Source organism: Sorex araneus, chromosome X (assembly GCF_027595985.1).
Source record: "Sorex araneus isolate mSorAra2 chromosome X, mSorAra2.pri, whole genome shotgun sequence".
In the NCBI taxonomy this organism is placed as follows: domain Eukaryota; kingdom Metazoa; phylum Chordata; class Mammalia; order Eulipotyphla; family Soricidae; genus Sorex; species Sorex araneus.
Genome location: NC_073313.1, coordinates 162,461,006 through 162,486,099, shown reverse-complemented (window position 1 = coordinate 162,486,099; position 25,094 = coordinate 162,461,006). Strand labels below are relative to the sequence as shown.

Below are 25,094 nucleotides of genomic sequence, written 5' to 3'. Positions count from 1 at the left end.
GGAACCAATGACCGGAAATAATCATTATTGTTTTGTTTTGTTTTGGGGTCCCACCTGGCAGTGCTCAGGGCTGACTCCTGGCTCTGCACTCAGGAATCACTCCTGGTGGTGTTCAAGGGACCCTATAGGATGCTGGGGATCGAACCCGGATTGGTTTCGTGCAAGATAAGCACCCTCCCTGCTGGACTATCGCTCCGGCCTTGTCCCTACCCTATATCACTGCAAGGACCAGGGTCACCCACACTTGTGGTCAAAGTGCCACCCACAGGCCCGGAAAGTTAGTACAGAGATGAAGGCACTTGTTTGCCTTCTACATGGTCCCAGGTTGGCTCCCAGAAACAGCCTAGGGCCCCTTAAGAACTGCTGGGAGCAGACCCCCGCCACCAGTACAGACCCAGGAGAACCACAGATGTGACAACCCTGGCTGACGATGACAAAAAGGCATGACGTGGGCCTGGAGTGATAGCACAGCGGGGAGGGCGTTTGCCTTGCACGCAGCCGACCCCAGTTCGGTTCCCAGCATCCCATAGGGTCCCCCGAGCACCTCCAGGAGTAATTCTTGAGTTCAGAGCCAGGAGTGACCCCTGTGCATCACCGGGTGTGGCCCAAAAAGCAAAAAAAAGAAAGAAAAGAAAAAATAGGCATGACGTATGTAGCAGACATGCGGCTCACATGAACACCACTTGCATCTGTGGGACAGGCTTGTGCACGTCTTATGGTGCTTTGTGGTGTGTGTGCGTGCACCTGTGTGCATGTGTGTATGTGTCTGTGCATGTGTGTGTGCGTGCGTGTGTGTGCGTGTGTATGTGTCTGTGCATGCATGTATGTGTGGGTGTATGTGTGTGTGTGTCTGGATACACATTCACTCAGCCGAGGGAACCTCTGGCACCTTTTGAAGAGATGCTGGCACGCATCTCTCTGTGCGTGGAGATTGCAAGCTCTCATGGCATCTGGGGCACTGCCACGATCTCTCTCTCTCTCTCTCTCTCTCTCTCTCTCTCTCTCTCTCTCTCTCTCTCTCTCTCTCCCTCTCTCTCTCTTATTTTTTATTTTTTGCTTTTTGGGTCCCACCCGGCGATGCTCAGGGCTGACTCCTGGCTCTGCACTCAGGAATCACTCCTGGCGGTGCTCAGGGGGACCCTATGGGATGCTGGGAATCGAACCCGAGTCGGCCGCATGCCAGGCAAACGCCCTCCCCGCTGTGCTATCGCTCCAGCCCTGCCACAGTCTCTCTCACACTGGGTACCTGTAGCGGCACTGGGGACCCGACTCAGGGCTTCGGGCGCTTGTCCGCCAGCATCGCACCGGCGGCGGCAAGACCTCCCCTCGCCTGGACACTTGCACCGACCGGCACCCCCAGGGCCCTCTGGGAAGCAGCCTGGGAGCAGCCGGTGGCCCCGCACTGCCCCGGAGGGGCAGAGACTCACTGCAGAGGGGCGGGGACTCACTGCAGAGGGGCGGGGACTCACTGCAGAGGGGCGGGGACTCACTGAAGAGGGTGTGCCAGTTTACCCGGCTCTTCTCCTCCAGCTCCAGGGACCGGAAGACCAGCACGTGGTGATGCTCGAGGTTCTTCAGCAGCTCCTCGCAGTAGAACGGGATCCCGCAGCTTCCCTTGACCAGGTACCTGGGGCGGGGGCGGGAGTGTGTAGGGGCGGCCGGGCAGGAAACACAGCGGGCAGCAGAGAGCCCAGGGCGCATCCTGGCCCTGAGAGGGAGCTCGTCCCTGCCCTCCCTCCCTCTCTCTCTCTCTCCCTCCCTCTCCCTCTCCCTCTCTCTCTCCCTCTCCCTCTCCCTCTCCCTCTCCCTCTCTCTCTCTCTCCCTCTCTCTCTCTCTCTCTCTCTCTCTCTCTCTGTTTTTGGGGTTTTTTTTGTTGTTGTTTTTTTTTTTTGCTTTTTGGGTCCCACCCGGCGATGCACAGGGGTTACTTCTAGCTCTGCACTCAGGAATTACTCCTCCTGGCGGTGCTCAGGGGACCCTATGAGATGCTGGGATTCGAACCCGGGTCGGCCGCGTGCAAGGCAAATGCCCTCCCCGCTGTGCTATGGCTCCAGCCCCACAGCGTGCTTTCTGCATAGTCGCTAACTCCAGACACACGGCTGGTGCTCCCGCCGTGCCTGAGTCACGACTAGCCAGGCAGCCCCTGGGCTGCCTGCCTTCCTCGTCTCACGTGGAATCCACCTGGCTAACGGTCGGTGGGTGAGGGTGGTGGGTGATCTTCGAAGGGCCTCCCTGCCTTTGCAGAGTTTCTCTGCCATAATCTTCCATCTCCCAAGAGCCCCGCCACGGGTCCCATCTGAGATTAAACAAACAAACAAAAAAAAGGCCGGAGGGGCTGGAGCGACAGCAAAGCGGGGAGGGCGTTTGCCTTGCACGCGGCCGACCCGGGTTCGAATCCCAGCATCTCATAGGGTCCCCCGAGCACCGCCAGGAGTAATTCCTGAGTGCAGACGCAGGAGGGACCCCTGAGCATTGCCGGGTGTGACCCAACACCCCCCCCCCAAAAAAAAGGCCGGAGTGGGGGCTGGAGCAATAGTACAGAGGGGAGGGCATTTGCTTTTGCACGCGGCTGACCAGGGTTCGATTCCCAGCGTTCCATAGGATCCCATGAGCACCACCAGGAGTAATTTCTAAGTGCAGAGCCAGGAGGAACCCCTGAGCATCGCCGGGCGGTGCTCAGGGCTGATTCCTGGCTCTGCAGACAGGGGTTCCTCCACCCCTGGCAGTGCTCCGTGGTGCTGAGGCGAGACCCTGTGGGATGCCAGAGGCCAACACCCGCCCCCACCCCCTGCAGTCCTATCGCTCTGGTCCCTCCTTATTATTTATTTATTTATTTATAATATAGGGAGTAATTTATTTATTTATTTATTTGGTTTTTGGGTCACACCGGGCAATGCACAGGGGTCACTCCTGGCTCATGCACTCAGGAATTACTCCTGGAAGTGCGCGGGGGACGCTATGGGATGCTGGGAACCGAACCCGGGTCCGCCGCCGTGTGCAAGGCCAATGCCCTCCCCGCTGTACTATATCGCTCCAGCTCCCGTCTGGGCCCTCTTTAATTGTCTTCAAAAATTCTTTGATTCCCCTTGTCTCTTTAGGGGAGGGCTGGGTCACAGTGGGCAGTGCTCAGGGCCTCCTCCTAGCTGTGGGCTCGCCTCTGGGCGGAGATTGGGGGAGCCCTAGGGACGTGGGGGGTGGACTGGGATTCGAACCAGTCTCCCGAAGCCTCTGGAGATGGGACCACGCATGCGCAAAGCAGTTGCCCGCCTGCCCCGCCCTCACCAGCCCATGTGCGCGCATGCGCGGGCAGGTGCGACTCACAGGTCCAGCTCCTTGGGGATGCCGTGCACGTTGAGGTCCAGGCACACCTTGTTGCGGATGTCCTTGGGCTGCAGCGCCCCGAGCGTGATGTAGGTGGTGGTCCTGCTCTTCATGATGCTGCTGGCGGCCTTGCAGGGAATGTCGGTGAAGGGCGACAGCGACGTGATGAGGAAGATGGGCACCTCCCGGAGCAGCTTCTCCAGGAAGGCCCACGAGTTTGGGTCGATGAACTGGGCCTCGTCCACGATGAAGATGATCCGCTCCACCCGCACGGCCTGCGCGGGACACACGGGCACGGGGGGCGCGCGGTGGCACCTTGGCGGGGAGCGGCCTGAGGCTTGGGGAGCCCCGCAGTTTTTTTTTTTTTGCTTTTTTTTGGGTCACACCTGGCAATGCACAGGTGTTACTCCTGGCTCTGCACTCAGGAATTACTCCTGGCGGTGCTCAGGGGACCCTATGGGATACTGGGAATCGAACCCGAGTCGGCCACGTGCAAGGCAAACGCCCTCCCCGCTGTACTATTGCTCCAGCCCCCCCCTGGAGTTATTTTTTATTTTAATTTTTATTTATGTATTTTGCTTTGGGGTCACACCTGACAGTGCTCAGGGGTTGCACTCAGAAACTGGTGTCCCGGGGACCCTATAAGATGCTGGGGGATGAACCTGGGTCGGCTGAACCCCCTCCTTGCTGGACTATTGCTCCAGCCCTAATTTTATTTTATTTTATCTTATTTTTGCTCTTTGGGTCACACCTGGCGATGCACAGGGGTTACTCCTGGCTCATGCACTCAGGAATTACTCCTGGAGATACTCAGGGGACTCTATGGGATGCTGGGAATCGAACCTGGGTCAGCCGCGTGCAAGGCAAACGCCCTCCCCGCTGTGCTATCGCTCTAGCCCCCCCGAATTTTAAATTTTTATCTCTCTTTTTTTTTTTTGGTTTGTTTTGGGTCACACCAGAATATGCTCAGGGCTGACTCCTGGCTCTGCACTCTGCACGCAGGAATCACTCCTGGCAGTGCTCATGGGACCCTGTGGGATGCTGAGAATCGAACCCAGGTCGGCCGCGTGCAAGGCAAATGCCCTCCCCACTGGACTATGGCTCTGGCCTTGTCCTAGAGCTTTGGAAAAGTCTTTTGTGGGCCGGAGTGGTAGGACGGCAGGCAGTGTGCTTGCCTTGCACACGGCTGATGCAGGTTCAATTGCCGACACTCCAGAGAGACCCCCGAGCACCACCAGGGGTTCCTCCAAAAAAGCTGGTGGGTCTCGCTGCAGTGTTTTGGGACTGTGGTCGAGAATTATCCCGAGCTTTTCCTCATCAGTGGGGTGTGACCCACAGGCCCTGTGGGACCGCCAGGCTGGGGGGTGGAGGTGCTGGCCCTGGGCCCTGGTGGGACCCCCACGTGCTCGCTTTTACCTGCTCCAGAATCTTTATGAATAGGGCCTCTAGCTGGGCCTGCTTCTTTTCGGGGCTCATCTTGGAAATCTCCCGGGAAATGGGGAACTGTCAGAAAAATGGGGGGTCCTGGGTTTCGGAGACCAGCAGAGGAAACTCGGGGTCACCCACCTCCCCCAACTCCCCCAGGACCCACTTCCCTGCTGAAAGGGGAAAAGAACCATTTGTTAGCGTAGAAACAGACCCCCCCCCAAAAAAAAGAAAGATAACCACTAATTTTGGTTTGTGGTCACACCCGGCGATGCACAGGGCTGACTCCTGGTTCTGCACTCAGGAATCACTCCTGGCAGTGCTCAGGAGACCCTATGGGATGGATGCCGGGGATCGAACCTGGGTCGGCCGCGTGCAAGGCAAACGGCCTCCCCACTGTATTATTTCATATTTGTTTTTATTTGGGGGCTATTTTTTTTTGTCACATCCAGCGATGCTCAGGGGTTTCTCCTGACTCTGCACTCAGGAATTACCCCTGGTGGTGCTCAGGGGACCCTATGGGATGCTGGGAATCGAACCCAGGTTGGCCGACTGCAAAGCAAACGCCCTCCCCGCTGTGCTATCGCTCCAGCCCCTGGGACTATTGGTGGGGCTCTAGGTGACCGTGCAGAGTGGGGGGCAGCAAACCCGGCCTCACCCAAGCAAAGCATGACCTGCAGGCTGCGACCTCTCCAGCCCGCCAGATCATACCGAGTCATGCAGAAACTGTAAAGTCATTTTTTGCAGGGGGTTGGCCAGAGACAGGACAGCCGGGATGGCGTTTGCCTTGCACATGTTTGACCTGGGTTTGATCCTTGGTATCTTACAGGGTCCCCCGAGCTCTGCCAGGAGTGATCCCTGAGCACAGAGCCAGGAGTCAGCCCTGGGCAGCGCTCCCCACACCCCCAACCTCAAAAGATAGGTCCAAGTGATAGCACAGCGGGGAGGGTGTTTGCCTTGCACGCAGCTGACCTGGGTGCGAGCCACGACATCCCATATAGGGTGCTCGGGGCGAGCATCGCTAGGGGTGATTTCTGAGTGCAGAGCCAGGAATAACCCCTGGGCATCGCCGGGTGTGACCCCAAAAACCAAAAACAAGGGGCTAGAGCTATAGCACAGCGGGTAGGGCGTTTGCCTTGCACGTGGCCGACCTGGGTTCGAGTCCCAGCATCCCATAGGGTCCCCTGAGCACTGCTAGGGTTAATTCCTGAGTGCAGAGCCCAGGAGTGACCCATGTGCATTGCTGTGTGTGACCCAAAAATAAATAAATAAATAAATAAATAAATAAATAAATAAATAAATACAACAGGGGACTGGAGCAATAGCACAGCAGGTAGGGCGTTTGCCTTGTAGGCGGCCGATCCGGGTTCGATTCCCAGCATCCCATAGGGTCCCCATGGGCACTGCCAGGAGTCAGCCCTGAGCATCGCCAGGTGTGACCCAAAAAGCAATAAATAAATAAATAAATAAATAAATAAATAAAACCTCCCATGGTGACCGCCGCCCAATGTCATTCTAAGTCCCCCACTTCACAACAATGAGACAAGAAACAAAGTCAGGGTGCTCGGTCCCCCGGGAAACCTGGGGCGCCCCACGTGAGCACACGGGCTGCAGCCCTGTGGCTGGAAGCAGCTGGATCCCCTGGAGTCCGGCTGCCAGGGAGGGTCCTGGTCCCGGGACCCCACTTCCCCCCGCCGCCCCGGTGCCCCTCCGGCTGCCGACCTGGACGTGGAAGATGTCGTTGAGCAGACAGTAGGACTTGGGGTTCAGCAGCGTCCGGATCTCGCTCTCCAGGCTGGTCTGCCGCTCCTTGTAGTGCTTGCACGTGTCCAGGCCCAGCACGTTGGCCAGAAGAATCTGGATGGTGTAAAAGCTCTGCGTGAAGCTGATCTTAGTCAGGACGATAGCCACGGTCCTGTTTGGGGGTCGGGGGGCGGGACGGAAAGAAACAGCTTGGGCTCAGGATTGAGACTTGTTTTTTTTTTTTTCTTTTTGGGTCACACCTGGCGATTCTCAGGGCTGACTCCTGGCTCTGCACTCAGGAATGACTCCTGGCGGTGCTTGGGGGACCCTATGGGATGCTGGGAATCGAACATGGGTCGGCCGCGTGCAAGGCAAACGCCCTACCTGTTGTGCTATCGCTCCAGCCCTGAGACTTGTTTTGTTTTGGCTTTGCTTTTTGGGTCACACCCAGCAATGCTGAGGGCTGACTCCTGGCTCTGCACTCAGCACTCACTCCTGGCGGTGTTCAGGGGACCATACAGGATGCTGGGAATCGAACCTGGGTCAGCCACATGCAAGGCAAACACCCTACCCACTGTGCTATCACTCCAGCCCCTTGTTTTTGCTTTTTGGGTCACATCCAGTGATGCTCAGGGGTTCCTCCTGGCTCTGCACTCAGGAATCACTCCTGGCGGTGCTCAGGGGACCCTATGGGATGCTGGGAATCGAACCTAGGTCAGCCACGAGCAAGGTCAACACCCTCCCCACTGTACTAACACTCGATCCCAGGATGGAAACTAGGTTTGGCCAAGCCTGAGGCCACCGAGAACCGGGTGTTCTGGAAGCTTCTGAGTCCTGCGTCCTGATTCCCAGCTGAGGTCCTTCATCACCCCAGCACCACTCCTGCACCCACCACCCTGCGATGTGTGGGATCAAACCTTAGATCCCGGGCATCCCTCTAGGGTCCCCCCCGAGCACTGCCAGGAGAGATCCCTGAGCACAGAGCCGGGAGTGAGCCCTGGGCACCACCAGGGGTGACCCCCCAAAAAGCCCAAATAGAAAGAAAGGCGCTCACCTGTGGTTCTCACCTTGGGCCAGGTACTCGATCTCCACGAGCAACTGGCTCTTCCCGTACCCTGACATGCCTTCGAACATCAGCACTCGGCTCGAGTTGGCCATCAGGAACTCCTTCATAGTGCACACGAAGTAGTCAATCTCCTTATTCCGGCCTGTGGGTTTTGTTTTTGAGAAGGGAGCAAAACAGAATCAGCACCGAATCATCTCGGGAAATTTTAATAATCATAATAGCACTGTCGCACTAAAGTCCCGTTGCTCATCCATCTGCTCGAGTGGGCACCAGTCACGTCTCCATGGTGAGACTTGTTGTGACTGTGTTTGGCATCTGGAATACGCCACGGGGAGCTTGCCAGGCTCTGCTGTGTGGGCCGGATACTCTCGGTAGCTTGCTGGGCTCTCCGAGAGGGGCAGAGGAATTGAACATGGGTCAGCCGCGTGCAAGGCAAATGCCCTACCCGCTATGCTATCGACCAGAGAGGATACTAATTACAGAGTCCACATCTTTTTTTTTGTTTTTGGGTCACACCTGGCGATGCACAGGGGTTACTCCTGGATCTTCACTCAGTAATTACCCCTGGCGGTGCTCAGGGGACCATATGGGATGCTGGGATTAGAACCCGGGTCGGCCGTGTGCAAGGCAAACGCCCTACCCGCTGTGCTATCGCTCCAGCCCCCAGAGTTCACATTTAATACAGAAACCTAGACCCACAAAGTTCACATCGCTTCCCCCAAACCGGAGAGACAACACAAAGCCTATTTAGGGGCTCCTTTGCAAGGGGGCTCAATCTCCTGCACCACATATGGTCCGCAGAGAACCACTAGCAGAGCAGAGATCCCTGAGACAGAACCAGCACAAATCTTGAGGATAACTAGTTTAGTCAAAAAAAAAAAATTTTTTTTTAATTACTTGCCCATAGTCAGACAACCAATTTGTGGCAATGAGAGAAAGAAAAGAAAATTCAGGTTCTCAACCTTCAGGTGTAGTGTCTAGGCTAGCAGTCTGATAATGATAATAATGATAATAACAATCAGCGGGTAGGGCGTTTGCCTTGAATGCGGCAGACCCAGGTTACGTCCCTCTCGGAGAGCCCGGCAAGCTACCAAGAGTATCCCATCCACACGGCAGGGCCTGGCAAGCTCCCCATGGTGTATTCAATATGCCAAACACAGTAACAAGTCTCACAATGGAGACGTTACTGGTGCCCACTCAAGCAAATAGATGAGCAATAGGATGACAGTGACAGTGATGAATAATAACAATAATAAAGTCCATAAGGACATATCCCTACTCCCAAGAGTAGTATTGGGGCTTTTCAGGAGTATGGGCATTTTTCTTTTTAATTTCCTGGGGCCTTAGGAAAACCCCTTTTTTTTTTTTAATTCTCTAGAACTTTCCAGTGGAACCTTATAACGGTTTTATAGCAGTGCATAAAAAGCCTTTTTGCTAATGTTCATTCTCATGGCTGCTTAATTAAAGTATTCAAAAAAATGGGATCTGCTTAGATCACATGAACGAGAATTAAACCAGAACTATCTGACTTGGATAAAGGAGCGAAACTGGCCAAACAAAAAAATTTCTGTCTTATTTCTAAAGCAAAATATTGTAACGAGGGGCCAGAAATGTAGCCCAGTGGAGAGGGCGTTAGCCTTGCATGTGGCAGATCCGGGTTCGATTCCCAGCATCCCATAGGGTCCGGCAAGCACCACCCGGAGTGATTCTTGTGGGTTTTTTTTTTTTTTTGGCTTTTTGGGTCACACCCGGCGATGCTCAGGGGTTACTCCTGGCTTTGCACTCAGGAATTACTTCTGGCGGTGCTCAGGGGACCCTATGGGATGCTAGGAATCGAACCCAGATTGGCCTCGTACAAGGCAAATGCCCTCCCCACTGTACTATCACTCCAGCCCCCACCCGGAGTGATTCTTGAGCACAGAGCGAGGGGTCAGCCCTGAGTATCCCCGTGTGAGCCCCTCCTCCCAAAATATATGTTTATTCAATGAAATACATCTATTTCATGTATTTTTATATAATTATATATGCAATGAAAATGAGTACTTGGCAGATTTTCAAAACATGATGTTGATTAAAGTAAGACATAGGGTAGTTGTACCAGGTGTGATTCCATCTATGCGGATTTTTCCAGCCAGGCTCAGTCCGGCTGGAAACTAATTCTCAGTGGGTGGGGGGAAGGCCAGGAAAGGGAGGGTACAGATGTCCCTGGGTTTTGGTTTTGGGTTTTGTTTTGCTTCTTGGGTCCCACCCGGCGATTCTCAGGGGTTACTCCTGGCTCTGCACTCAGGAATCACTCCTGGCGGTGCTGGGGAACTCTATGGGATGCCAGGGATTGAACCCAGGTCGGCCGCAGGCAAGGCCAACGCCCTCCCCACTGTGCTGTCATAGACTCTTTCTGCTTCTCGGCCTGCACGGTTCCTGCCTGGTCCTTTGGTTCACTCCGCGGCTGACACTCCTGGCTCGAGAAAGGAAGTCTAGCCCGTGTGTCAATCAAGGAAGTCTCAGAATCCAGGCCCGCTACCTACCCAGCAGAGGGTAACCCTTATTTCTGTTGCAGATGAGGTAAGCCATCCCGAACATGCTAGAAGGAAAAAAGACAGAGGTTAGACTCCAGCATTGAAAACTGGCTCTCTCTTTCCCCCTTTTTTTTTGCTTTCTTGGGTCACACCCGGCGATGCTCAGGGGTTTCTCCTGGCTCTGCACTCAGGAATCACTCCTGGCAGTGCTCGGGGGACCCTATGGGATGCTGGGAATCGAACCTGGGTCAGCCGCGTGCAAGGCCAATGCCCTCCCTGCTGTGCTATCGCTCCAGCCCTCCCCCCAATGTTCCATCTCTCTGAACCCCAAGAAGGGCCGTTGGCACAAGATCTTGAGGAAGTCCAATACCTTTCACTAATTTTAAAAAACCCATTTGGGGGCTGGAGCGATAGCACAGTGGGGAGGGTGTTTGCCTTGCACGCGGCCGACCCGGGTTCGATCCCGGCATCCCATAGGGTCCCCCAAGCACCGCCAGGGGTAATTCTTGAGTGCAGAGCCAGGAGGAACCCCTGAGCATCGCTGGGTGTGACCCAAGAAAGAAAAACAAAACAAAACTGGTTCACATGAAGGAGTCCCCTTCGGGCCAGACGGACACCCTCAGTCCTACTTGCAATGCCACCTTTGGAGACTGACCCCCTTAGACCCTCAGCCCCGGGATAGACGGGGACCTCCGGCCCCGCCGTACATCATGCTATAGCCCCAGTAGGAGGAGGAGCGTGAAGGGTTCGGAATGGTGGGTTGGGCTCAGGGCTTCAGCTCTGGAGAGGGGGCTGGATGCCCTGTGGCACGGTTTCCCCCCCACCCCAAACCCACCCCCCTGCCCACACACACGCCAACTTCTGTACACGAGATGGCTGGCTTGTGCCCACCGGCACTCACACTTTCTCGTTCAGGCCCAGACACTGGTAGACAGGGCCCGAGTCGGTCACGCCCTTCATGACCTTCTTGGGAAGCTCCTTGAAGAAGTAGGCGGGGAGGTTACTGCCGCTGTAGGTGACGGAGTCACAGGACACCACCCCCGGGTAGTACATCATCATCCGGGCGGCAAAGTTGACCTTCTGGCCGATGACTGAGGGAGGAGTGGGGGGAGGAGGAGAGGAAGGGGGGGGAGAGGAAGGGGAGGAAGAGAGAGAACAGCGCAGAGAGAGAGGGGAGAGAAGAAGACAGGGAGAGAGAGAGGGAGGAGGAGGAGGAAGAGAGCAGAGAGGAGAGAGAGAAAAAAATCTTTGAACTGGGTATCCTTGGAGACATGTGGCCCCCAAATGGCATTTTCTTTTTCATTTCATTGATTTGGGGCCACACCTGGCCATGTTCAGGGCTGACTCCTGGCTCTGCACTCAGGGACCCGGGAACCCTATGGGATGCCGGGGATCGAACCGGGTTGGCCGTATGCAAGGCCAGCGCCCTCTCCACTATTCTATCTCGCTCTCTTTTTTATTTTTTATTTTTTTGGTCACACCCGGCGATGCTCAGGGCTGACTCCTGGCTCTGCACTCAGGAATCACTCCTGGCAGTGCTCAGGGGACCCTATGGGATGCTGGGGATCGAACCCGGGTCGGCTGCGTGCAAGGCAAACGCCCTCCCGGCTGTGCTCTCGCTCCAGCCCCTCATGACTGCCACTGTAGGTGTTTTATTTTCCTTATTTCCTTATTCATTTATTTATCTGTGGTCTTGGGGCCACACCCAGTGATGCTCAGCGTTTACTCCCGGCTCTGCACTCAGGAATCGCTCCTAGCCTGCTCGGGGGACCCCATGGGATGACCAAACCCGGGTCAGTTGCGTGCAAGGCAAACACCCTCCCTGCTGTGCTATCGCTCCGGCCAAGGCATTTTCACGCTTGATTTTGTTTGCTTGTTTGTTTTTGCTTTTTGGATTTTTTTTGTTTGTTTTTAATGAGCAGAAACCCCGATATGGAGCTGCTCTTTACTTATTATTTTTTAGCTTTTTGGGTCACACCCTGCGATGCTCAGGGATTCCTCCTGGCTCTGCACTCAGGAATCACTCCTGGCAGTGCTTGGGGAACCCTATGGGATGTTGGGAATCGAACCAGGGTCGGCCATGTGCAAGGCCAACGCCCTCCCTGCTGGACTCTCGCCCCTGATGCCCCAGTTTTCATGAATGCTGGATAAGCCCGCCTTAAGCAGACTGTGGGTGTGTGTGTGTGTGGGGGGGGGTGCTCCTGTCTCAGCCCTGCCCTCCCCGACCAAGCCCCGTGGGTACCTGTGTACTCATGTCGCACCGTGTGCCCGATGATCCCACAGAAGACGATGCCGCTGGCCACCCCGATGGACACCGTACTGGCAGGGGCCGAGAGGGCAGAGCAGCGTTGGTCGGGGGTCTCAGGGCAGGGGCGACTGTGGGCCACACTCCGGCTTGAGAGGGTGGGAGGCCCCTGGCAAACGCAGCTGGACTCTCTAACCCTCTCCCGGCGCTGCGGAGCTGCTCCCTGCTGGCTGAGCCCCTCTTCGAGCTGGGGGGGGTCAAGGGGGAGAGGAAGCCCCTCCCGGGACCCCCATCTGCGGCTGGTCGCTGGTCCGGGCAGAGAGGAGGCGAACACAGCGGAAGGGGAGTGACCCCACTGAGTCCGTGGTTTCCGTACAGGGGTCAGGGGGTGAGAAAGGGCCATGGGGTGTCCAGGGTGGGGCTCCTGGATGTGGGGGTCTCGGGGCACCCAGGCAGGGGGTGATGGGTGCTGAGGACAGCCGGCTTCCCCTCTCAGCGACGGCCCCACAGGCCAGAAATCTCTGACTCAATCTGGTCCCCCTGTCATTTGGGGGTTAGATTAACCAGATCTAACCGTTCCATGCTCTGGGCCGGCTGAGCCGTGGGGGTGGGGCAGCAATGCGGGGTGGGGGGGTGGGCACCTTCAGAGCTCTCCTGTAAGTGCTCAGTGGACTATGTGGTGCCGGGGATCGAACTCGGGGCCTTGGGCATGGCAGGAATGCGCCCAGTTACTAAAAACCGTTTTGAGCCAGGAGCGAGAGCACAGCCAGAGTGATAGCCCAGCGGGTAAGGCCTTGCACACAGCTGACCCGGGTTCGATCCCCGGCACCCCATAGGGTCCTCCCCGAGCACCGCCAGGAGTGATTCCTGAGTGCAGAGCCAGGAGGAACCCCTGAGCATCACCGGGTGGGACCCAAAAAGAAAAAAATAATAATAAGTAAAGAGCAGCTCCATATCGGGGTTTCTGCTCATTAAAAAAAAAAAAAGGCGGGGCTGGAGGGATAGCACAGCGGGAAGGCGTTTGCCTTGCACGCGGCCGACCCGGGTTCGATTCCCAGCATCCCATATGGTCCCCTGAGCACTGCCAGGGGTTAATTCCTGAGTGCAGAGCCAGGAGTAACCCCTGAGCATCGCCGGGTGTGACCAAAAAACCAAAAAAAAAAAAAAAAAGACCCCAAGAAACAAAACCCCCCAAAAAATAAATAGGGCTGGAGCAATAGCACAGCAGGTAGGGCATTTGCCTTGCACGCGGCCGACCCGGGTTCGATTCCCAGCATCCCTTATGGTCCCCTGGGCACCACCAGGGGTAATTCCTGAGTGCAGAGCCAGGAGTAACCCGAGCATCGCCGGGTGTGACCCAAAAACCAAAAAAAAAAAAAAGACCCCAAAAAACAAAACCCAAAAACAAATAAATAAATAAACAAAAACCTAAATAAATAGATAAATAAACAAAAACCAGCCAAGGCCCCGCCAGCCCAGGGTGGGGGGCTCAGGGGGCTGTCTTAGGAAGCCCACCCCCGCCACGCCCCTCCCACCACTGGGGTCGGGGGCGGGGCCCGGCACTCACTGGATCTTGTGCACTTGGGAGCAGAAGTCGAAGATGTCCACGGCGCTCTCCAGGGCGTGCGTGACCTCGTCGGGGGCCTTCTCCCCCGGGAAGCCGAAGACGCACAGGAAGGAGCAGCCCTGCGGGGAGAGGCCGCGCCCGGAGCCGGGGGTCCCACCCTCTGTCCCCCCCTCCCCCGCAGCGGCCCCGGGGGGTCCCGGGGGGCGCGTGTACCTTGTCGAACATGAAGACCTTGTTGATCTGCCCCCGGAAGGTGCGCAGCACGGCGTTGATGTGGACGCACGCGTCCTGGATGGCCGAGCCGATCACCTCCGCCTTGTTCTGGTCCTTGAACATCAGGTTCACGAACACGATGGTGACGGGGCGCAGCTCCGACAGGTACCCGCCCAGCTGCTTGTCGTCGATCTGGGGGGGCCGGGCTTCAGCGGGGTCCCGCTCACCCCTCCTCACCACCCTGCTCCCCAGAGTGTGTGTGTGTGTGTGTGTGTGAGCGGGCGGGACTGTGGGTGTAAGCGTGTGTGTGTGTATGTCCGTGTGACTGTGTGTTAGTGTGTGTGACTATATGTTCATTTGTGTGATTGTGTGTTGGTGTGACTGTGTGTCTATGTCACGGTGTGTCAGTAGGACTGTCAGTGTGAGTGACTATGTCTATGTGTGTGACTGTGTCAGAGAGTGGCTGTGTATCTGTGTGTGACTGTGTGTCAGTGTCAGAGTGACTGTATGTCTGTGTGTGTGACTGCGTGTCAGTGTGAGTGACTATGTCTGTGAGTGACGTATCTGTGTGTGACTGTGTCAGTATGGACGACTGGGTGTATGTTGGTGTGTGTAAGCATTTCTGTGTATGTGTGTGTGTTTATAAGTGTGTGAGTGTGGAGGCTGGAGCAATAATATAGCGGGTAGGGCATTTGCCTTGCATGCGGCCGACCCGGGTTTGATTCCCAGCATCCCATAGGGTCCCCCAAGCACCGCCAGGAGTGATTCCTGAGTGCAGAGCCAGGAGTCAGCCCTAAGCATCACCGGTGTGACCCCAAAAGAAAAAAAAAACCAAATAAGTGTGTGAGTGTGTATATGAGTGTGTGTGAGTGTATGTATGAGTGTGTATGAGTGTGTGTGCATGAGTGAGTATTATGAGCGAGTGAGAGTATGTGTGGGTATGAGTGTGCGAGAATATGTGTGCATGAGTGTACGTGTGTGAGTGTGTGAATGAGTGTGTATAAGTGGGTGTGCACGAGTAGGAGTGTATGAGAGCATGTGTGAATGTGTATGAATGTATGAGTGTGTGAGCAAGTGTGAGTGTGTGAGTGTATGTTTGAGAATATGTGTATGAGTGTGTGATTGTGGATGTGAGCGTGTGAGTGTATGTGTGTATATGAGTGTATGAGTGTGTGTGTTTGTGTGAGCGTATGAGTGTATGTTCGTGAGTACATGTGAGTACGTGTATGAGTGACTGTGTGTGAGGGCATGTGTGTATAGGTTTGAGTGTGTGTGAGTATATGTGTGTATGAGAGTGTGTGTGAGTGTATGAATGTGTGTGAGGATACGTGTGTAGGAATGAGTGTGAGCATATGTGAATGTATGTGCATGAGCACTTGTGAGTGACAGTGTGTGTGAGGGTATGTGTGTGAGGGTACATGTGTATAGGTGTGAGTGTGTGTGAGCATGTTTGAGTGTATGTGTATGAGTGTCTGTGGGTATGAGTGTATGAATGTGTATGTGTGTGTATGAGTGTGAGCATGTATGTATGTGCATGAGCTCTTGTAGTGTGTATATGAATGACAATGTGTGTGAGGGTATGTGTGTGAGGGCACATGTGTATAGGTGTGAGTGTGTGGGGGGGTATATGTGAGTGCATATGTGTATGAGATGTGTATGTGTGTATGAGTGCATGAATGTGAGTGTGAGTGTGTGTGAGTGTGAGCGTTGTGTGAGGTAAGTGTGTCAGCCCAGGGGGAAGGTGTGCGGGTCCCTGGTGTCCCACCTTTTCCAGTTCCACCTTTGCTTTTTCTTTTTGGGGGTCCCTCAGCAGCTTTCCGCCAGCCCGGCTGGAGGTCAGTCCAGGGTCAAGGCTGTGGTCAAGGGTGCTACAGTGCAGGGAACCCCCGGGCAGGGCTTGCGGGGCTTTAGGGTGTCACCCAGCTGGGGCAGCCACCTGCATGGCGGGCAACTCCCTAACCATTGGGCCATCTCTCTGGCCCCTGCGGGTTTTCTCGGGCCCCACCTGCTTGAGGATGCTCTCCATGACGTACTTCTGCAGGGACAGCTCCAGCTCGGGGTCCGACTCCAGCATGCATGCCAGCCTCAGCAGGTCTAAGGGGACAGCGGGGCCTGGCTCAGGCAGGGGTGCTGGGGAGAACGGCACCCCCAGCCCTGTTCCCCGGGTAAGTGGGTGTCACTCTGCAGCCCGGGCTCCGGGGCAGTTCATGGCCAGACAGGACCCAGTGTATGAGTGTGTATGAGTGTGTGAGTATGTGCGCAAGTGTGTGTGTGTGTGTGTGTGTGTGTGTGTGTGAGCGAGGAGTCAGCCTCCCCAAAATTCAACGCCTGGAGCTCAGCACCACATGACACATTAGTTTGTTTTTTTTGGCCACACTCTACGATGCTCAGGGCTGACTCCTGGCTCTGTGCTCAGGGCTGACTCCTGGCTCTGTGCTCAGGGCTGACCCCCAGCTTTGTGCTCAGGGCACACTCCCGGCTCTGTGCTCAGGGCTCACTTCTGGCCCTGTGCTCAGGGCCGACTCCCAGCTCTGTGCTCAGGGCCGACTCCTGGCTCTGTGCTCAGGGCCGACTCCTGGCTCTGTGCTCAGGGCCGACTCCCAGCTCTGTGCTTGGGGCTGACTCCCGGCTCTGTGCTCAGGGGACCATATGGGATAGTGGGGCGCTGTTAGACCTACCACCCTCATCACTCTCGAGGTTGGCACTTCCTTGCCAAACCCCATAATTGGCGATTAGGATGCGCCTGAAGACCAAAAGAAGAAAAAGAGAGTCTAGAGAGAAATCAGTCACTTTTCAGCAGGGAATAAACGTGAGACAGTCAGACGAAGAAGCAGAACGGACCCTGTGAGGGCTGAGCATCAAGCAGCCAGTTTGGGGAGAGAGGGTGAGGGTTAAGGCGCTGGCCTTGCCATGCGGCCAACTGGGGTTCAATCCCCAACACCCAACCAGCAGTGACCCCTGAGCACAGAGCCAGGAGGAAGCCCTGAGCACAGCCGGATGTGGCCCCCAAACAAAATAAATACATAAAAGCGAGGCCGGAAGGTTAGTGATGGAGGTGAGGAGGGAAAGGTTGGATTCAGGGAAATGGGTTGACCGTCTTTGACAGGGCGTGATCTGGGCCGATGGGGAAGACAGTGGAGGGGGTGAGAATTGCAATTGGGGGAACAGGAAGTAGCCCACAGTTGGGGGAAACAGGAAGTACCTGCAGTTTGGGGGAATAGGAAGTAGCCCACACTTGGGGGAACAGTAACTAGCTTCAGTTGGGGAGAACAGGAAGTAGCCCACAGTTGGGGAGAACAGGAAGTAGCCTGCAGTTGGGGGGAACAGGAAGTAGCCCACAGTTGGGGGAAACAGGAAGTAGCCTGTGGTTGGGGGAACAGGAAGTAGCCCACAATTGGGGGGAATAGGAAGTAACCCACAGTTGAGGGGAACAGGAAGTAGCCCGCAGGTGGGGGGAAAAGGAAGTAGCCCGCAGGTGGGAGAAACAGGAAGTAGCCCACAATTAGGGGGAATAGGAAGTAACCCACAGTTGAGGGGAACAGGAAGTAGCCCGCAGGTGGGGGGAACAGGAAGTAGCCCACAGTTGGGGAACAGGAAGTAGCCCCCTGAAGGATCTCCTGTGGATGGGCACCGTGTCCACATGTCCCGGGGCCCCATGGCTGGGAGAAGCAAAGCCTTCTGGCCACCGAGGGTACCTGGGCACTTACTTTTTTGGTTGCCAGAAGGATAGTAGTCCATGAAATTCATACATTTTGTGAAAAATTCATCGAAGTTAAAACTAGGAGGCGGTTTTAGAAAGTTGACCTGGATTGAAGAAGAAGCAGAAGAAGGAGGGAAGTTTCTGGTTACTCTGGAACTGTCTGGTGGTCTGGGCTGTCACTGCAATGGAGTTGAGGCCACTGCATCGAGACCCTCCGTGCACCTTAAGACCCCAGCTCCAGCGCACGGACGCCGAGAACGTTCCAGGGGCCCACCTAGATACGCTGCTGTGTTCTCACGATAGTTTCTTTTTTTTTTTTTCTTTTTGGGTCACACCCGGCGATGCACAGGGGTCACTCCTGGCTCTGCACTCAGGAATTACTCCTGGCGGTGCTCAGGGGACCCTAGGGGATGCTGGGACTCGAACCCGGATCGGCCGTGTGCAAGGCAAACGCCCTCCCCGCTGTGCTATCGTGCCAGCCCCTCGAGAAAGTTCTGTCTTTTTTTCCCCTCCCCCTAACACAACCTGGTCCGACCAAACACAAGGAGGCTGATGCCCCCCCCAGGGTACAAGGAACACCTACCGCAGGCCAAACCCTCAAGGTGACAAGCTCAGGATGGGGAAGACGGAAAGAGAGCGCCTCCGACCCCAACACGGACGGGCCCCCTTTATGCAGCCTGGAGACCCCCATCCCGCAGGACCCAGGGTCAATGCCAAATTTGGCAAACAAAGGCAGGAAGGGGGGGTGGGGAACGGAATTGCAGGTGGGAGCGACAAGCCGGCGGGGAGGGCGCTGGCCTTGAACACAGCCAACCCGGGTTCGGTCCATGGTATCCCATAACATCCCCCGAGCACTGCCAGGATCCCATAAGATTTTCCTGAGCACAGAGGGAGGAGTCCACCCTGAGCACTGCTGGGTGTGGCCCCAAAACAGACAAAAAGAGAATTGCTCTAGTTTGCAGAGGACGAGGTAAATAAGGCCAATAAAAATGCAAGGGGGCTGGACTGGAGCAATAGCACAGCGGGTAGGGCGTTTGCCTTGCATGTGGCCGACCTAGGTTTGATTCCCAGCACGCCATGTGGTCCCCTGAGCACCGCCAGGGGTAATTCCTGAGTGCAGAGCAGGAGTAACCCCTGTGCATCGCCAGGTGTGACCCAAAAAGCAAAAAAAAAAATGCAAGGGGGCGGGCGGGGTACACTTGGAGGAGGTTCACTGTAGCACTGGAGCACTGTCATCCCATTGCTCATTAATTTGCTTGAGCGGGCACCAGTAACGTGTCCATGGTGAGACTTGTTGTGACTGTTTCTAACATATCGAATACGCCACAGGGAGCTTGCCAGGCTCTGGCGTGTGGGTGGGATACTCTCGGTAGCTTGCCAGGCTCTCCGAGAGGGATGGAGGAATCGAACCCGGGTCGGCCACGTGCAAGGCCAACGCCGACCCACTGTGCTATCGCTCTAGTCCTACTCCACTAATTATCCCAGGGAAACCTTCCCGCTTTGGCCTCTGTGCTCCAGTCACAGAAAACCCTAATATTGTGGGGAGAGATGTCTAGAAAGATATAAAAAATGGCCGATTTGTTGTTATTGTTGGTGTTGCGGGGGCCACACCTGGTGGGGTGGAGGGGTGTGTAGGATGTGTCGCAGAGCACGATTACAGAGCTAATGGAGCGATAGCACAGCGGGGAGGGCGTTGGCCTTGCACGTGGCCGACCCGGGTTCGACTCCCAGCATCCCATAGGGTCCCCCGAGCACCGCCAGGAGTAATTCCTGAGTGCAGAGCCAGGAGTGACCCCTGAGCACCGCCGGGTGTGACCTAAAAAAAGCCCCCACCCCTTAAAAAAATTAAATGCAGTGCTGCAAGGGCTGGAGCGATAGGACAGCGGGGAGGGTGGTGTTGGCCATGCAGCCAACCCGGGTTCAATCCTGGGCAACCATCCCATAGGGTCCCCTGAGCACCGCCAGGAGTAATTCCTGAGTGCATGAGCCCTGAGTCAGCCCTGAGCATCGCCGCATGTGATCCAAAAAGAAAAAAATATTTGACAGAGATCCCCAGCACCCCATAGGGTCCCCTGAGCCAAACCGGGAGTACTCCCCGAGCACAGAGTCTGCAGAAAGCCCTGAGCCTTGCCGGGTGGGACCCAAAAAGAAAAAAAAAAGTAGAAGATCGCAGAGGCAGGATGTTCGCCCTGGCCAGCAGGGCCCCGGCACCCCGTGGGGTCCCCCGAGCTGACCTTCACGGCCCTCTGGTCCGGGATTCGCTCGATCTCGATCATGTTCCGGTCGCAGAGCTGCCAGCAGTTGGGGGATAGGATGACGTCGTTCATCTGGGCCATGTTCTGGGCCAGGCGCACGTCGTCCACGGCCTGGCCGATCACCAGGAAGTAGTTGCGGGTGTCGTCCCCGAACACCAGCCGGGTGATGTGGCCTGCGGCCAGCCCTGCGGAGTTGGGGGGGTGGGGTGGGTGCCAGGGGCTCAGCTCTCCCCACTGCTGGCCTTGGGGGTGCTGATGAGGCTGCTTCGGGCAGCTTTTGGGGGGTGGGTGGGCATAGGGACCCCCCACCTCTGCTCAGCCCTGTGCCCCCCATTTTTTATTTCCGTCTATTTCAGGGCCACACCTGGTGGGCTCAGGAGGGCGGGGATAGATGCCGGGACGGGCTCATGCAAAAGGGAGGGCGCCCTCCCCGCTGGGCTATGGCTCAGCCCCAAGTGCTCACCGATCTTGACCCGGATGTCCAGACCTTCTTCCCACTCCTGGTCATCAAACAGCCCGTGGATTTCCAGGCTGCACTTGACCACGATGGTGATGATATTCTTCAGCTGCCTCCGCTCCACCTTCCACAGGGCGAGGAGCGCGTCCCCTGCCGGCCGAACGCGCACACACATGCGTACACACACAAATGCACACGCACACACATGCACATGCACACGCGCACACACATGCGCACACACAAACACACGCACACACATGCACACACACAAAAACACACGCACACATGCACACACAAATGCACACGCACACACAGGCACACACACACATGCACACACAAATGCACATGCACACACAAATGCACACACACACGCACACACACATGCACACATAGTGTGGGGTGAGCAGGGGGCATGCGGGGGCCCCCCCACCTCATCTGCCCTGGGCGCTGGTGTCTCCTGGGATCCGTATAGAAACTTCCTCAACCTTCCCCAGCCCCGCCCCCCACTGCGGATCCCCCTCCCCTTAACCAGCCCCCTACCTGCAAATTTTAAGATGTCACCTCCGAAAAGCAACACTTCTAGGGGAGGAGGGAAAAAAGTTCCATTCAGGAGCAGGCAAGAGAGCCCAGGGGGTAAGACTCTTGCCCTGCATGGGGCCAAGCCTGGTTCAACACCCCCCAGCACCAAATAGGGTCCCCTGAGAACTGCCAGGAGGAGTCCGGAGTCAGGAGTAAGCCCGACCCCCCAAAAAGGAAGTTCTGTTCAATTCAACTTGGATTTCTTTCTTTCTTTCTTTCTTTCTTTCTTTCTTTCTTTCTTTCTTTCTTTCTTTCTTTCTTTCTTTCTTTCTTTCTTTCTTTCTTTCTTTCTTTCTTTCTTTCTTTCTTTCTTTCTTTCTTTCTTTCTTTCTTTCTTTCCTTCTTTCTTTTTTCTTTCCTTCTTTCTTTCTTTCTTCCTTTCTTTCTTTCTTTCTTCCTTTCTTTTTTCTTTCCTTCTTTCTTTCTTTCTTTTTCTTTCTTCCTTTCTTTTTTCCTTCCTTCCTTCCTTCCTTCTTTCTTTCTTTCTTTCTTTCTTTCTTTCTTTCTTTCTTTCTTTCTTTCTTTCTTTCTTTCTTTCTTTCTTTCTTTCTTTCTTTCTTTCTTTCTTTCTTTCTTTCTTTCTTTCTTTCTTTCTTTCTTTCTTTCTTTCTTTCTTTCTTTCTTTCTTTCTTCTTTCCTTCTTTCTTTCTTTCTTCCTTTCTTTTTTCTTTCCTTCTTTCTTTTTTCTCTTTCTTTCTTTCTTTCTTTTTCTTTCTTCCTTTCTTTTTTCCTTCCTTCCTTCTTTCTTTCTTTCTTTCTTTCTTTCTTTCTTTCTTTCTTTCTTTCTTTCTTTCTTTCTTTCTTCCTTTCTTTCCTTCTCTCTTTCTTTTCTCTCTATCTCGCTTTGTTTCTCTTCTTTTTCTCTTTCTCTTTCTCTTTTCTTCCTTCCTTCCTTCCTTCCTTCCTTCCTTCCTTCCTTCCTTCCTTCCTTCCTCCCTTCCTCCCTTCCTCTTCCTTCCTTCCTTCCTTCCTTCCTTCCTTCCTTCCTTCCTTCCTTCCTTCCTTCCTTCCTTCCTTCCTTCCTTCCTTCCTTCCTTCCCCAACAGTGCTTACTCCAGGCTCTATGCTCAAGGATCTCTTCTGGCAGGGCTTGGGGGCACCTTATATGATGCCAGTGATCAAACCCAGGCGAGCAAGACAAGTGCACTACCCACTGCACTATCTTTCTGGCCCCTATTATATTCCCCCGTGCAAGGCTTCCCCTCCCTCAACCCACAGACGCCCACCGAGCTCCAGGGTGCTCAGGCTCAAACCCGGTTTAATCCACTCCTGGTTTAACTTAAACCGGTTTAATCCACACCACAGTGCTTGGGTCTGCGTGCTTGGTCCTCTGCACTGGATTCCTCCCCCTCCCCCAAAATAGGCAGTGGCGGGGGGGGGTGGCGGGGGGGGGTGGCGGGGGACACGGGGGTCACTAACTCTCCACCATGGCACTGATGTAGTGGTTCAGGATCTCCACCAACTGCTCCGCGCCTCGGTCCATGTACATGGCCGTGCTGAATCTCTCCGTCATGGCCGTGAAGCCTGCAGGGACGGGGCGGGCATCTCGAACCTGCCCGCCCCACCCCCGGCATATGCGTGTGCCCGCTGCCCCCTCTCCCTCGGCCGCCAGCCGCCCCCACCCCCCCCCCACGTCCCCCACTTGCCAGAGATGTCCACGAACATGAGGACACCGTCGAAATAGTCCACCGAGGGCTTCTCCGGCGAGAAGGCCCCGTAGAGGATGAGGTCAGGCAGGTGGGCGGCGATGCGGACAATGGCTCGCTCCTCCAGCTCCTCGTTCCGGGGGTTCATGGCGGGGGGGCCCCGTCACTCTGAGAGCCCCCTGGAAGCCAAGCTGGGGACGGGGGAGTCCAGCTTGGCATCAACTCAGCCCCCAAGGCCAGAGACTCTGCAGGGGACGCCCCCACCCCAACCAGCCTCACGGCCCCCCCCCCCAGATTCTAACAGTTCCTCAAGGAAGGAGTATGGTTGTAAACAGACTGGGACAGTCACAAGTCCTGGGGGGGAGGGAGGTGGGCAGTGACACCCTCAGACCAGACTCTGTGACTCCCACCCGCCTCCTCTGTACCCCACAAACCCCCTCAGTCTCTTATATTTGCTCTTTCCTTTATTTTTTTTCCTTTTTGGGTCACACCCAGCGATGCTCAGGGGTTCCTCCTGGCTCTGCACTCAGGAATTACTCCTGGCGGTGCTCAGGGGACCCTATGGGATGCCGGGGATCCAACCCAGGTTGGCCTCATGCAAGGCAAACGCCCTCCCCGCTGTGCTATCGCTCAAGTTCCCTGCTCTTTCCTTCTTTAAAGTTAAAGAAAACACACAACTCACACACACTACACATTACACACACTACACACACACACACACACACACACACACACACACACACCAGGGCCCCAGGACATTTCAATGGTAAAGTACCTGTCTGACACCTGTGAGGTCCCAGGTTTGATCCTTGTCACCACCCGATGTTCAGAGACATAATAATTTAAAACACCAGGAGCCAGAGAGAGAGAGAGGACAGCAGGAAGGGTGCTGGCCTTGCACATAGCTGGCCAGGGCTCGATCCCCAGCACCCCATAGGGTCCCCCGAGCCCCACCAGGAGTGATCCCTGAGCACAGAGCCAGGAGTAACTCCTGAGCATCGCCGGGTGTGACCCAAAATGCCCCATTCCAAAACAAAACAAAACAATGGGGCTGGAGCGATAGCACAGCGGGGAGGGCATTTGCCTTGCACGCAGGCGACCCGGGTTCAATTCCCAGCATTCCATAGGGTCTCCCAGCACCGCCTGGGGTGATTCCTGAGTGCATGAGCCAGGAGGAACCCCTGTGCACTGCTGGGTGTGACCCAAAAAGAAAAAAAAACAAATAACGACTGGAGACGTGAGTTTGTACTGAATTTGTATATATATATGTATATATACATATATACATGTATATATACATATATGTGCAAAGGTGAGGAGCAAAACTTGATTTAAGGTTTGATCATAGGAAAGATTTCAAAAGACTACTGTGTGTGTGTGTATGTGTGTGTATGTGTGTGTGTGTGTGTGTGTGTGTGTGTGTGTGTGTGTGTGTGTGTGAAGCTTAGAACTGTGAACAGCAGGGATGTTGACATTTTCCACTGAGCAAACAACAGTTGCCAAAGGGCTTGTTTGAGTTGCAGGGGCCGGTTCAAGGCGGGCACCGGCATTTTCAGCCCCCGAGCCCGGAGAGACGCCCCACCTTCTCCTGGCAATCCCAGTTCCGACAGGAGATGAAGCAGAAAATAAGGACATTTGAAAGGGCAAAGGAGGGCTGGAGTGATAGCACAGCGGGGAGGGCGTTTGCCTTGCATGTGGTCGACCCGGGTTCAATTCCCAGCATCCCATAGGGTCCCCCGAGCACTGCCAGGAGTAATTCCTGAGTGCAGAGCCAGGAGTAACTTCTGTGCATCGCCAGGTGTGACCCAAAAAGAAAAAAAAAAAAAAAGAAGAAGAAGAAGAAAGGGCAGAGGATGGCCTGGTTAACTGGTGGGTTTTTTTTTTTTTTTTTTTTTGCTTTTTGGATCACACCCGGCAATGCACAGGGGTTACCTCCTGGCTTTGCACTCAGGAGTTACTCCTGATGGTGCTCAGGGGACCATATGGGATGCTGGGAATCGAACCCGGGTCGGCCGCGTGCAAGGCAAACGCCCTCCCCGCTGTGCTGTCGCTCCAGCCCCTGAACTGGTGGTTTTAACCTCAGGTTGGATTCGTGTCGGGGAACAGAGGGTAAGGAGTAGTAGAAAGGAAGAAGGAAAATGGAGCTCTTAAAAATCTTAGACCTGAGATTTTCTTAAATCAGGAAAAGCAGTCTGTGCAGCAAATTTAAAGTGTCTGATCTCTAAAGTGTTGGCTGTTCAATCTGTTTGTAAGGGGCAACTCTGGAAAGTTCTGAAAGTATGACGATATGGGCCAGTGATTGCTCAATGGACTCAGCGTATGTCTTTTTTTTTTCTTTTTCATTTTGGTCACACCCGGCG

The 25,094-nt window shown here is 55.1% G+C and overlaps 1 protein-coding gene across 1 annotated transcript in view; it reads right to left on the bottom strand.

Moving 5' to 3' along the window:
* ADCY10 (adenylate cyclase 10) overlaps positions 1-22,882 on the bottom strand; it is a 42,896-nt gene extending 20,014 nt beyond the window's left edge. Inside the window, exons 1-17 of the mRNA XM_055121978.1 lie at positions 22,735-22,882; positions 22,508-22,612; positions 21,050-21,088; positions 20,516-20,659; positions 20,032-20,237; positions 17,805-17,901; positions 16,103-16,191; positions 14,098-14,289; positions 13,885-14,003; positions 12,315-12,391; positions 10,974-11,163; positions 10,082-10,137; positions 7,545-7,698; positions 6,470-6,662; positions 4,739-4,825; positions 3,323-3,597; positions 1,491-1,627 (exon numbers count right to left, since the gene is read on the bottom strand). Coding sequence (XP_054977953.1) covers positions 1,491-1,627; positions 3,323-3,597; positions 4,739-4,825; positions 6,470-6,662; positions 7,545-7,698; positions 10,082-10,137; positions 10,974-11,163; positions 12,315-12,391; positions 13,885-14,003; positions 14,098-14,289; positions 16,103-16,191; positions 17,805-17,901; positions 20,032-20,237; positions 20,516-20,659; positions 21,050-21,088; positions 22,508-22,612; positions 22,735-22,882 — 2,308 coding nt within the window. The remainder of the gene's footprint in view (positions 1-1,490; positions 1,628-3,322; positions 3,598-4,738; positions 4,826-6,469; positions 6,663-7,544; positions 7,699-10,081; positions 10,138-10,973; positions 11,164-12,314; positions 12,392-13,884; positions 14,004-14,097; positions 14,290-16,102; positions 16,192-17,804; positions 17,902-20,031; positions 20,238-20,515; positions 20,660-21,049; positions 21,089-22,507; positions 22,613-22,734) is intronic.
* Between the last annotated feature and the right edge of the window lie 2,212 nt (positions 22,883-25,094).